Below are 12747 nucleotides of genomic sequence, written 5' to 3' on the forward strand. Positions count from 1 at the left end.
TAAAAATTGTATCTTTTGTTTTTATTGTTGAGTTTATTCATTCATTTACTTCGGAATAATGACGTATTCATCTGAATTACAGTTGTGTTTGGACATGTTTGTCCCTCGCGTGTTGCCGTCCCTCCTGAGCGGTCTGCGCCTGCGCAGAGCAGCAGCAGCAGCAGCAGCTTGTGTCCACATTATTCTTCGCTTCTCGTTGTTCCCGTGAAACGTTCATCAGCGGCTTTTTCCTCTTTTTAATGGCCTCGTGAATCAAAGTGTGCACTTTTATCTCGTCAGTGGATAAATAAGTGAACATTTACACGGTGCGAGTTTGAAGCCGCAGTGAAATCACGTGAGTTTTGCGTCTGATTGTGTGTGATTGTCATTGTTTGAATGGAGGGGCCTTTCAGTGGCTTCATAAATCAGCTTTAAAAACAACAACACCATTTTAAACATTTCATCTTTATTCACACGAGCCTCTTGTTCTCGGTTTATGTCGCAGTTGTATAAATAAATGTTGATCGTTTCATAAACGTTTAAACTGAGAGTCTCAGTTCACTGAAGCCTTTGTTTGAGTTTAAATTAAAAACACACGCGTCATTTAAACACGTATTAAAGTCACAATCTGACAAATAAACACAAACCCGGTGTCAAATGTTGGTTTTATTGTGCTTTAACCGGTCATTAGCGTTAGCCGGCTAAAGCTAAAGCCCAAACAAACCCGTGACGTCACCTGTGTTAAATTAAAACACAATTTATCAAAATAGAACAAATGTATTCAACAATAGAATGTAAACATCAGTCATTAACAGATCAGGATCAGGTTTTCTTTCAGACTTTTACTTAATATTTACTCAATAACAAACATATCATTTTTAATTCATGAATTATCCTTAACCGTAAAGTCCAGGTGATGAGGGAGTATTTTAAAGGAAGAAAAGCACAGACAACCAAAACCTAACCATATATATATACATATACATATACATATATATATATATATATATATATTAAAAAAAAGAGTATTTACAATGAATTAAGTGTTATGTAAACTTAAAGCGAGCTGCTCCAGCAGTAGCTGACCGGCCTATAAGAGAGAGAGAAAGACAGCATTAAGTTAAACAGTCAGATCAAACCAAAGTAAAAACACACCTTTCCTCCAGTGGAGAGAATATATCTCACTTACCTTTGACTAGAGACACCACAGACTGTCATCATTGCTCCTCAGAGAAGGTCTGGAGCAGCTTCTCCACAGCTTTTATCTCCACAGAGTGATCACTGAAGTGGACTCACCTGTGGAACAAGCGGAGTGGGCGGAGCCACAAAGCACACACACAGGAAAAAGGATGTCTCACCTTTCACTCAAACATCTGCTTCTCCTCCTCCTCCGTCTCAGGGTCTTGAACAATAGCTGCCAATCATTTCATCACCATGGCAACAGAAGATAAGAAACCAGAGACTGACACCAAACCTCAGGTTGTGCCGTCAGCTTCTTCCAGTCAAAGCAAGGTTTGTATCTGTGTGTTTCTGTGTTTCTGTCCTCTCCGACTCTGACTCTCTGACTCTGACTCTCTGACTCTCTGATCACTTTCTGTGGATGTTGATCTGTAAACATGTTTTTCTGTCTTCATGTCCAGTCTGCTCCGGCTAAACCAAACTACAGCCTGAAGTTCACGTTGGCCGGTCACACCAAAGCTGTGTCCTCTGTGAAGTTCAGTCCCAGTGGAGAGTGGTTGGCCAGTTCCTGTGAGTGTTTACACACCGTTCACCTGTTTACTGCTGATGAATAAGTGATTATCGTGATGATGATGATGATGATGATGATGATCTGTCTTTACAGCTGCTGATAAACTCATCAAAATCTGGGGCGCTTATGACGGCAAGTTTGAGAAAACCATAGCTGGACACAAACTGGTGAGTTTCCTCTTCAGTGATCAGTGTTTGTGATTTCATGTTTGGAGAAAGTCGCTGTGATCACTTTGTAAACATCGTAAACGTCGTGTTCAGACTCTGCACAGTCACTCTGTTTGATCTATATTCACTTATCAGTGTTTTTATGTTGTTTATTGTTTCTTATAATTTGGATTGTGTTTATGTGTTTGTTTGTCTTTGTTGTCCTTGTTTACTGTGCTATTGTGCAATAGTTTGTGTTTTTATTGCTTTGCCAACTGAAAAACAACCCTCAGAAATGAACTGAGCTGAGTCACTTTCTCACAGTCACGATCCATCAACGCTCCAAAAACAAAGGCCTTGAAACCTTGTGTCTGTTACTCTGAGACAAACACAGCGTCTGTGGTGGATTCAACAGGGAAAGTCTTTCTAAAACAGTGATTTCTGTTTCACGTCTAACTGATTGTTTGCCGTGACTGAACAGGGCATCTCAGACGTGGCCTGGTCGTCTGACTCTAACCTCCTGGTGTCTGCGTCAGACGATAAAACTCTGAAGATCTGGGACGTCAGCTCAGTTGAGTAACTGTGTGATCACACTGTGATGATTAACCCTGAGCTTCAGCTTCATCCACTCATCTCACTTCTCTTCTCTCCTCCAGGGAAAATGTCTGAAAACTCTCAAAGGCCACAGTAACTACGTCTTCTGCTGTAACTTCAACCCTCAGTCTAACCTGATCGTGTCGGGGTCGGTGAGTTAGGAAACGGCAGCAGACGGAAAGCAGACGTTTGGAAAGACCTGACTTTGCTTGTGTGTTTGGTTCTGACTCTGTTTTTGCTTCCAGTTTGATGAGAGCGTGAGGATCTGGGACGTGAAGACGGGCAAATGTTTGAAAACTCTGCCGGCTCATTCTGACCCGGTCTCTGCTGTACGAGGGTTTTTATTCTTTAAACACGAGCTCAGCCTTAAACTAAACCTCAGTGATCTCTGATGATGACGACGTGTTTTTACAGGTTCACTTCAACAGAGACGGATCTCTGATCGTGTCCAGCAGCTACGACGGCCTCTGGTGACAACACACCTTTAACACCAGCTTAAATATACACACATCTATATACATATACATATACATATATACATATACATATACATATATACATATATATACTTTTTTCTATGTGGATGTTTATGAATCTTTTCTTTCATATTCAGTCGAATCTGGGACACAGCGTCAGGACAGTGTTTGAAGACGCTCATAGGTAAGACGTGGTGGACATGTCCTCACTATTGTCCTCCCAGATTACAGATTAGAGATTACTGATTACTGATTACTGATTACTGATTACAGATTAGAGATTACAGATTTTATAAAGCGTTTGTTTTCTCTGGTCAGACGACGACAACCCTCCCGTTTCCTTCGTCAAGTTTTCTCCCAACGGCAAATACATCCTGGCCGCTACACTGGACAAGTGAGTTTTACACCAGCAGGGGGCAGTGTAACATCACAGCTACAGTGTGTGTGTGTGACTGTGCTGTTTGTTTCTCTGCAGCACACTGAAACTGTGGGACTACAGTAAAGGAAAGGTGAGCTGCTGTCACCACGTCTTTTTAAATCTACTAAACGTATAATTATGACTTTATATGTATCTGTATATTTAAATCTATCTTTACGTGCTTGTGTTTCAGTGTTTGAAAACATACACGGGCCATAAAAACGAGAAGTACTGCATATTTGCTAACTTCTCAGTCACAGGTGGAAAGGTAACTCCCACTGGTGTCTGTTTATCTGCTGACTGATGAATGTCTGGATGTTTTTAAAGTCTCTGACGTCGGTTTCTCTCCGTGTGTCAGTGGATCGTGTCGGGCTCAGAGGACAACATGGTTTATATCTGGAACCTTCAGACCAAGGAGATTGTGCAGAAGCTGCAGGGACACACAGGTGACTTTAAACACTATTATTATTATGACGATGATCAGATTATTGTGTGTTTTTGTCGCCTTTGTGTTAATGTGTGTTGTCGTCTGTGTGCAGACGTGGTCATCTCGACCGCCTGTCACCCCACAGAGAACATCATCGCGTCTGCGGCCTTAGAAAACGACAAAACCATCAAGTTATGGAGAAGCGACTGCTAACTTTGAAACTTTTCAAGTTTTCATTGGAAGAGAAAACGACAGCAGAGACATTTGAACTGCAGTGGACACGACTGTCCTCGTCTGTCTTTTGTCTCTGAACGTACCGTGGTGACATTTGTTACACTATTGTTACACTATTGTAACATTGTTACACTATTGTTACAGTATTGTAACATTGTTACACTATTGTTGCACTGTTGTTACAGTATTGTTACACTATTGTAATATTGTTACAGTGTTTCTCTGCTCTTATTTTTCTAATCACTGTATTAACCAGCTCTCTCTCTCTCTCTCTCTCTCTCTCTCTCTCTCTCTCTCTCTCTCTCTCTCTCTCTCTCACACACACACACACACTTTGTTTTTCTACAATAAATGTAATGCTCATTTCTACTTTGTTCTTTTTTTAAAGTCTCAGTGTTTGTATATCGACGTCATGGCTTCATGTTTAAAGGTGCAGTGTGTAAAGTTTGTCCACAGTGGGCTACTGTAAAAAAAAACACTTCATTATTTTATTTTAATTCATTAAATTCACCTACATTTGACACACTGGACCTTTAACTTCTTTTTTTCCTCTTAATGTTAATTATTATATATCAAGTAAAAACAAAAAAGCTCAATAATCAGGAATTTAGTTATAAACTTGAACTCCATGATGTCACATAATAATAATGATAATGATTATAATAATAATGTCATTAAATTTAGTTCCATCTTCAGAAACAAATGTTAATATTTCACAGTTACCATGACGTTCTTTTGTGATGTAGTTTTTGTACATATATTATTCCAGTGATGTGTTCTGTCTTTTTGTAACTCTGCTGTTTTTGTTCTCTCGCCTTCACCGGAAGATGTTTTTTGGTTTTTCTGGTGAAACATGTTTACGTTGAACTCAATAAAAACAGTTTTTCTACGTTTGTTGTCACTGCGTCATTAACGTAAAGTCAGTCTACGTTTGTTGTCACTGCATCATAAACGTAAAGTCAGTCTACGTTTGTTGTCACTGCGTCATAAACATAAAGTCAGTCTACGTTTGTTGTCACTGCGTCACAAACGTAAAGTCAGTTTTAGTTTTGTTGTCACTGCGTCATAAACGTAAAGTCAGTCTACGTTTGTTGTCACTGCGTCACAAACGTAAAGTCAGTTTTAGTTTTGTTGTCCCTACGTCACAAACGCAAACTCAGTTTTGTTGTCACTGCGTCACAAACGTAAAGTCAGTTTTTGTTTGTTGTCACTGCGTCACAAACGTAAACTCAGTTTTGTTGTCACTGCGTCATAAACGTAAACTCAGTTTTGTTGTCACTGCGTCATAAACGTAAACTCAGTTTTTGTTTGTTGTCACTGCGTCACAAACGTAAACTCAGTTTTTGTTTGTTTTCACTGCGTCACAAACGTAAAGTCAGTCTACGTTTGTTGTCACTGCGTCACAAACGTAAAGTCAGTTTTTGTTTGTTGTCACTGCGTCACAAACGTAAACTCAGTTTTTGTTTGTTGTCACTGCGTCACAAACGTAAAGTCAGTCTACGTTTGTTGTCACTGCGTCACAAACGTAAAGTCAGTCTACGTTTGTTTTCACTGCGTCACAAACTCAATCACTTTCATTTTTTTAATCATCTTTTTTTTTTTTATCAGAGAACGACCCACAAACAACAGATGATCCTTTAAAAACAGACACAAATAAAACCAAAGAAGAAGAAAGTCCCGTCTCCAGTGAAAAAGTGAAAGGCTGTTACCATGGAGACCAATAAGTCCGATGAGCGTTTCCACAGCGTAGACAGAAGAAGGCAGAGAGAACAGAAGCAGAAGAAAATCACCTTTGTACAAAAATAGATCTTTTTTTTGTTGGTTTTTAAACATTTAACGACCTTTGACCCATGATTCTGCTGACTCGTCCCTCTCTCTCATATATAATTATAAATATATACACATATACATATTAACAAAATAGAGCTTTAGTTATAAAGCATTCATGTAGGATCATCATCATCATCATCATCATCATCATCATCATCATCATGGTTTATGGCTTTAAACACCTGTGGTGAGCAGAGCACAAGAGAAACATCTTTGAAGACAAACACTCATGGTTTTTTCCCAGATTAGAAGAAATACTGTAAACTCAGTCAAGATTATCATCATAAAAAGATCATAAAACAATAAAAGCCAATGATCAAGTTATTGCTTCTTATTTTCACTTTAAACACGCGCTGACACTGAGGTTTGACTGATGAAGAAGAAGAAGAAGAAGAAGAACAACACTGGGTCAAAGTGCTCTGCTGAAAGAAGAATTCAAGTAATGTTGCAGTGCTGCTTCTCTTCCACCAGAGGGCGCCCACAGCACTTTACTCTGTGACTCCTCTGATGAAGAAGAAGAAGAAGCAGATGAAGAGAAAGTGTTGTTGATGGAGTCTGAAGTGAAATCATCAGACTTTTCAAAGATCTCAGCTACACAAACACAAACACCTTCACTTTCTCTGACTGACCGCACACAACTGAGGGGGCCCTCAGATCAGCCCCCCCCCCCCCCTCAGATCAGGGGGCCCCTCCCCTCAGATCAGCCCTCAGATCAGGGGCCAGAATCACAGTGGAAACAAACACTGTTTCTTTTTTGAATCAAGACTTTTTTTTTGTCTTTTTATTTCAAATTCAAAGTGAAGATCAAATCTTCTGACGCTGCTAAAACTTTGAAGTGACGCTAAAAACTGAAGCGATCACAAAAAATGTTCAAGTGTCAAAGTTAAAGCAGTGAAAAACAACTGATAATTAGATTTGAATTATGAAAAAAATGTCATTTGATTTTAAAATGGAATGATTTCATTTAATTTGCTCTTCCAAACGTAATGTTTTGACTTCAGTTCATTTAAAACAGGACTCAGTGATATTTATCAACTCTGTTTTTAAACGTCACTTTAAAGAGGTTTTTTCCACACACACACATTCTTATACTTGCTGCATACTGAGGACCAGCATTTCCACTTTATAAATCAACACAATTACAAATATCTAATTCATGAATGACATCTATAAAGAACTACTGGGTGCAGTACCATAACATGTTTGCAGGTGGAGCCCCAGAGCAAAATGTGTGTGAAACACCAGGGTTGGAAAACTGGGTTTTTGTACCAAATTGAGGATCTGTGTTAAAATCAGAGTATAACATGTTTAGAACATGAGGAAGTGATTTAAATGAAAACAAAGTGAGGACCGAGCAAAATGTCCTCACTTTGTAAAAATGTCCTCACTTTGTTGGTTAAAAACCCTTCACTGGTCCTAAGAACACACGCACGCACGCACGCACGCACGCACGCACGCACGCACGCACGCACGCACGCACGCACGCACGCACGCACACACACAGGTGAAGTGTGATGACAGAGGTTTGAATGACGATCTTTGGAAAATGCACTGAATGCATAGATTTGCAGCAGCTGCAGCATTTAGAGACAGAAGAAGAAGAAGAAGCTCATTTATACAAAACATGGAGGCGACTTTCAGTTTAAGAATAACAACAATAATAATAATAACAACAATAATAACAACAATAATAACACTTGTTTGTCCAGAGAAGTGCAGAGAGAGAGAGAGAGAGAGACTGTGCGAGGACGATCACAGAGGTCGATGACATCATCATCATCATCATCATCATCATCATCATCATCATCATCTCTTTGTTTATGAACCCGAGCGTCGTGAGGTTAAGTGCCAAGTAACAAACAAACAAACAAACAAACAAACAAACACAGACAATGTCTCTGCAGCAACAACACACACAGGTGTCCTCATGTCCTCGTATCCTCATGTCCTTGTGTCCTTGTATCCTCATGTCCTTGTGTCCTTGTGTCCTTGTGTCCTCATGTCCTCGTATCCTCATGTCCTTGTGTCCTTGTATCCTCATGTCCTTGTGTCCTCGTGTCCTCATGTCCTCGTATCCTCATGTCCTCGTGTCCTTGTATCCTCATGTCCTTGTGTCCTCGTGTCCTCATGTCCTCGTATCCTCATGTCCTTGTGTCCTTGTATCCTCATGTCCTTGTGTCCTTGTGTCCTCATGTCCTTGTGTCCTCATGTACTCATGTCCTCGTGTCCTTGTATCCTCATGTCCTTGTGTCCTCATGTCCTCGTGTCCTTGAGTCCTCATGTCCTCGTGTCCTTGAGTCCTCATGTCCTTGTGTCCTCGTGTCCTCATGTCCTTGTGTCCTTGAGTCCTCATGTCCTTGTATCCTCATGTCCTTGTGTCCTCATGTCCTCGTGTCCTCATGTCCTTGTGTCCTTGAGTCCTCATGTCCTTGTGTCCTCGTGGTTCAGTGACGATGTAAACAGATGTAATAATGAAAGTGAAAATCATGTGAAAATACTGAGAAACATGAGCTCAGTCTGTTTTAAGAAGCTCAAACATGCAGCTGTGACCACAACACTGTGTCATGAGACACCAGGGACGAACCATGAGACACCAGGGACGAACCATGAGACACAAGGGACGAGACATGAGACATGAGACACCAGGGACGAGACATGAGACACCAGGGACGAACCATGAGACACCAGGGACGAACCATGAGACACCAGGGACGAGACATGAGACATGAGACACCAGGGACGAGACATGAGACACCAGGGACGAACCATGAGACACCAGGGACGAACCATGAGACACCAGGGATGAACCATGAGACACCAGGGACGAGACATGAGACACCAGGGACGAACCATGAGACACCAGGGACGAGACATGAGACACCAGGGACGAGACATGAGACATGAGACACCAGGGACGAGACATGAGACATGAGACACCAGGGACGAACCATGAGACACCAGGGACGAACCATGAGACACCAGGGACGAACCATGAGACACCAGGGACGAGACATGAGACACCAGGGACGAGACATGAGACATGAGACACCAGGGACGAGACATGAGACATGAGACACCAGGGACGAACCATGAGACACCAGGGACGAACCATGAGACACCAGGGACGAGACATGAGACATGAGACACCAGGGACGAGACATGAGACACCAGGGACACGTGAGAGACGAGGGACATGAGGGACAAGAGATGAAGGTGATTCTGCTTCTGCTGGTTTGATTCATTGACCGGTTAGTTAACTGGTCGGTTGTTAACTAGTTGGCTGGCTGGTTGATTGTTAAGTTGTTGACTGGTTGGTTGAATAGTTGTTTGGTTGGCTGGTTGACCGGTAAGTACAACTGGTTGGTTGATTAACTGGTTAGTTAGTTAACTGGTTGGTTGGTTGACTGGTTGTTTAACTGATTAGTTAACTGGCTGGTTTGTTGACTGGTTGATTGGTTAGTTTGCTGGTTGGTTAACTGGTAAGTTAACTGGTTGGTTGGTTGGTTTGCTGGCTGATTGGTTGTTTGGTTTGCTGGCTGGTTGGTTAGTTAACTGGTTGGTTGAGTTTGTCCTCCGTCCATGTTGCACAGTGCTAACAGAGTAAGAAATGTTTGTGTTGGTTAGTTTTGAGAAGAGTCCTGAGGTTTTGTTTTTGAACAGCTGGTGACCTGGTGACCTGGTGACCTGGTAACCTGGTGACCTGGTGACCTGGTAACCTGGTAACCTGGTGACCTGGTGACCTGGTAACCTGGTGACCTGGTGACCTTGTGACCTGGTAACCTGGTAACCTGGTGACCTGCCTCTGGTTCAGCTGATGGTTCAGTGGAGTCAGGCAGGAATGAGATGACGCACTGATTTGCTCTCAGTCGAGTCCTGAAGGACGGATCAGGTCCAAGTCTATGATTGTCCTGATCACAGTTGATCACAGTTGATCACAGTTGATCACAGTTGATCACAGTTGATCTCAGTTGATCTCAGTTGATCTCAGCTGATCTCAGTTGATGGTCCAGACCTGGAGTCTTCACAGCTGATCTTCTCTGCTTCTTCTCATTGGCTCATGACGTTTGTCCTCAGTCGCTGTGTGATTCTCACACATAGATTTTCTTATTTATAGATTTTTACAAAGTATAAAACATTGTTCCATTGTCCCAGAGGGAGGGGGGCGGGGCTTAGTCATCATGTCATTTGATGCGGTGCTTCGAGCATCTCCATGAGGAAGGTGTCGATGGGCGTGTCCCCGATCAGCTTGAAGAAGAACAAGTGCTCCAGACACTTCAGGCCGATGGAGCGCAGCGCTGGTAACCGTAGCAACAGCTTAGCAAACCTGTCACAACAACAACAGACACATCGTAAATAAACAGACAACAACAACAACAACACAGTGTGTGTGTGTGTGTGTGTGTGTGTGTGTGTGTGTGTGTGTGTGTACCTCCCAGGCTGCTCAGGGTACTTGTGTTTACAGTAAGCCTCTAAAGACGCGTAGACTTTCTCTCTCAGAGCTTCCACCTCACCAGGGTTAGACAAACCTTTAGAGTCTGAGGACACACCATAATAACACAACTACAGTTAGGACAGACCATAATAACACAACTACAGTTAGGACAGACCATAATAACACAACTACAGTTAGGACAGACCATAATAACACAACTACAGTTAGGACAGACCATAATAACACAACAGACTGAGCCTCTTTATTCTCTTTATAGACGTGTGATATTCTGGATTAAACCAATTAGGACACAGCAGTTATTTCAGGACTTAATCTGATAAACAACACAAACACGTCATCGGTGAACGTCTGTGATGAAAGAACATTGTTGTCGATCAGTGAGTTCACCGTCACCGTGTGTGTGTGTGTGTGTGTGCGTGTGTGTGTGTTCTTGTACTTGCGGCATACTGAGGACCAGTGAGGGTTTTTAACCAACAAAGTGAGGTCATTTTTACAGAGTGAGGACATTTTGGCCGGTCCTCACTTTGTTTTCATTGAAATCACTTCCTGAGGTTGCTATAACATGTTATACTCTGTTTGTCAAAAAAAAGAAAAAAATCTAATTTTGGACGACATAGTATAGTATGACTTTTTTGTCAAATTTTGGACAATTTTCTTTTTTTTTCAATTTTTTCTTCAAAGTTTAGACAACATAGTTTGACTTTTTGGTCAAATTTTTTGTCCAATTTTTTTTTCTAATTTTTTTTCAACTTTTGGACGACATAGTATAGTATGACGTTTTTGTCAAATTTTGGACCAAATTTATTTTTTTCAAAATTATTTTCAAATGTTGGACGTCATAGTATAGTATGACGTTTTTTGTAAAATTTTGGACCAAAGATTTTTGGTCAAATTTCTTTTAAATTTTTTTATCGACATAGTATTGTATGATGTTTTTGTAAAATTTTGGACCAAATATTAAAAAAATAAAAATAAAAAAATCGAAAAAGTTTTCCAGCCCTTTCATCTCCGGAGCTCCACCTGCAGACATTTTATGGTACTGCAACCAGTAGTTCTTTGTAGATGTCATTCATGAAGTAGATATTTGTAATTGTGTTGATTTATAAAGTGGTCATAAAGTCTGTGTGTGTGTGTGTGTGTGTGTGTGTGTGTGTGTGTGTGTGTGTGTGTGTGTGTGTGTCAGTTCACATTTCCCAACAAAAACAAAGAGAGAACAGATGTTTATTATGATGATAATAAAACTATAGAAAGTCAAACTGTCACTGAAGTTGAGTTCATGAAAAACATCAGTATTATATTTCTACACAGTGAACGTTTCATTATAACGATATTATAAACACATTGATGTGTGTGTGAGACATGGACACGCCTCCTCTCTAACACACACAGAACGTTTACAATCATTTACATGAAATAAACAAAGAGATTTTTGAGAAAACAGAGGAAATGTCAAAATCACTGTAACTAAAACTCATTTATAACAATATAATAATATAATAATATATTTTAGCATCAAAGTAAACAGAAACATGACCCAAAATAAACATTATGTCAGTGATTAATGTCAAATAATCACAGATTGATTTTAGCTGTGTGTGTGTCCACAGTGTGTCAACAGTGTGTGTCCACCGTGACCTTTGACCCTGAACTCACCAGGGTTAAAGAGGACGATGGCTCTCAAACAGCCCAGCTCAGTCTTATCCATGGTCATGTCCCTCATCTTTGACACCAGCTCTGTGAGAACTCTGCAAACATCAGGAAAAACAGCAGGAAAAGTCCAGATTACAGGGAAGCACAGATTAAAAATAATCCCTCAGATCTATTTCAACACAAATAACACACACACACACACACACACACAGTGAGTCTGTGGCCACATGAGATCAGTGGAAAACTTTACAAGACTCCTCTGCACACTCATTATGTTTACTACATGGTTTTTAGAAAGACACAAACCACAGTGTGTGTGTGTGTGTGTGTGTGTGTGTGTGTGTGTGTGTGTGTGTGTGAACTCCTCACCCCTCGGTCACACCCTCCCTTTATTTTCACTCTCACTCCGTCTCTTTCTCCTCTGAGTCTGAGACTGAAAACTCTTTTATTCTAATTCAATTTGTGCTCCGAGGAAGAGAGAGAGAGAGAGAGAGAGACATAGACATATACAGAGAGAGAGAGAGAGAGAGAGAGAGAGAGCAAGTGGAGTGTTCCACTAAATCATCCTCTTCATTTGTTCAGTGAAGACAGAACATTATCATTTATCTGGATCTTAATGTTCGTCACAGTTAACACTGAGATGGAAAATGACCTGAAGCTGAGAATGACAACAACGAGAGGAGGAGAGAGGAGAGAGGAGGAGGAGAGAGGAGGGAGGAGAGAGGAGAGAGGAGGGAGGAGAGAGGAGGGAGGAGGAGGAGAGAGGAGGGAGGAGGAGGAGAGAGGAGGG

The 12747-nt window shown here is 41.1% G+C and overlaps 2 protein-coding genes across 2 annotated transcripts in view; one reads left to right on the top strand and one right to left on the bottom strand.

Moving 5' to 3' along the window:
• Positions 1–194: 194 nt before the first annotated feature.
• On the top strand, positions 195–4189 carry wdr5 (WD repeat domain 5). Its single transcript, XM_083890578.1, has 14 exons — positions 195–334; positions 1379–1491; positions 1620–1728; positions 1823–1896; positions 2357–2446; positions 2532–2621; positions 2715–2798; positions 2884–2939; positions 3083–3129; positions 3264–3339; positions 3421–3454; positions 3557–3631; positions 3722–3809; positions 3903–4189. The coding sequence occupies exons 2-14, from the start codon at positions 1414–1416 to the stop codon at positions 4001–4003; spliced, it is 1002 nt and encodes a 333-aa protein (XP_083746704.1). The 5' UTR covers positions 195–334; positions 1379–1413; the 3' UTR covers positions 4004–4189.
• A 5758-nt stretch (positions 4190–9947) lies between these two features.
• rxraa (retinoid X receptor, alpha a) overlaps positions 9948–12747 on the bottom strand; it is a 57496-nt gene continuing 54696 nt past the window's right edge. The window contains exons 9-11 of the mRNA XM_083900014.1: positions 11961–12052; positions 10284–10389; positions 9948–10178 (exon numbers count right to left, since the gene is read on the bottom strand). Of these exons, the coding sequence (XP_083756140.1) occupies positions 10031–10178; positions 10284–10389; positions 11961–12052 (346 nt within the window). The 3' untranslated portion in view covers positions 9948–10030. The remainder of the gene's footprint in view (positions 10179–10283; positions 10390–11960; positions 12053–12747) is intronic.

This window comes from Microchirus variegatus (assembly GCF_963457635.1).
Source record: "Microchirus variegatus genome assembly, chromosome: 1".
Lineage (NCBI taxonomy): Eukaryota > Metazoa > Chordata > Actinopteri > Pleuronectiformes > Soleidae > Microchirus > Microchirus variegatus.

What these genes read in the sequence shown, in the direction of transcription:
- wdr5 (XM_083890578.1), top strand. Translation starts at nt 1,414, where the DNA reads ATGGCAACAGAAGATAAGAAACCAGAGACTGACACCAAACCTCAGGTT. An exon ending in AGATCTGGGACGTCAGCTCA is followed by an intron (nt 2,447 to 2,531) that starts GTTGAGTAACTG and finishes TCTCTCCTCCAG; the next exon opens with GGAAAATGTCTGAAAACTCT. An exon ending in ATTCTGACCCGGTCTCTGCT is followed by an intron (nt 2,799 to 2,883) that starts GTACGAGGGTTT and finishes GTGTTTTTACAG; the next exon opens with GTTCACTTCAACAGAGACGG.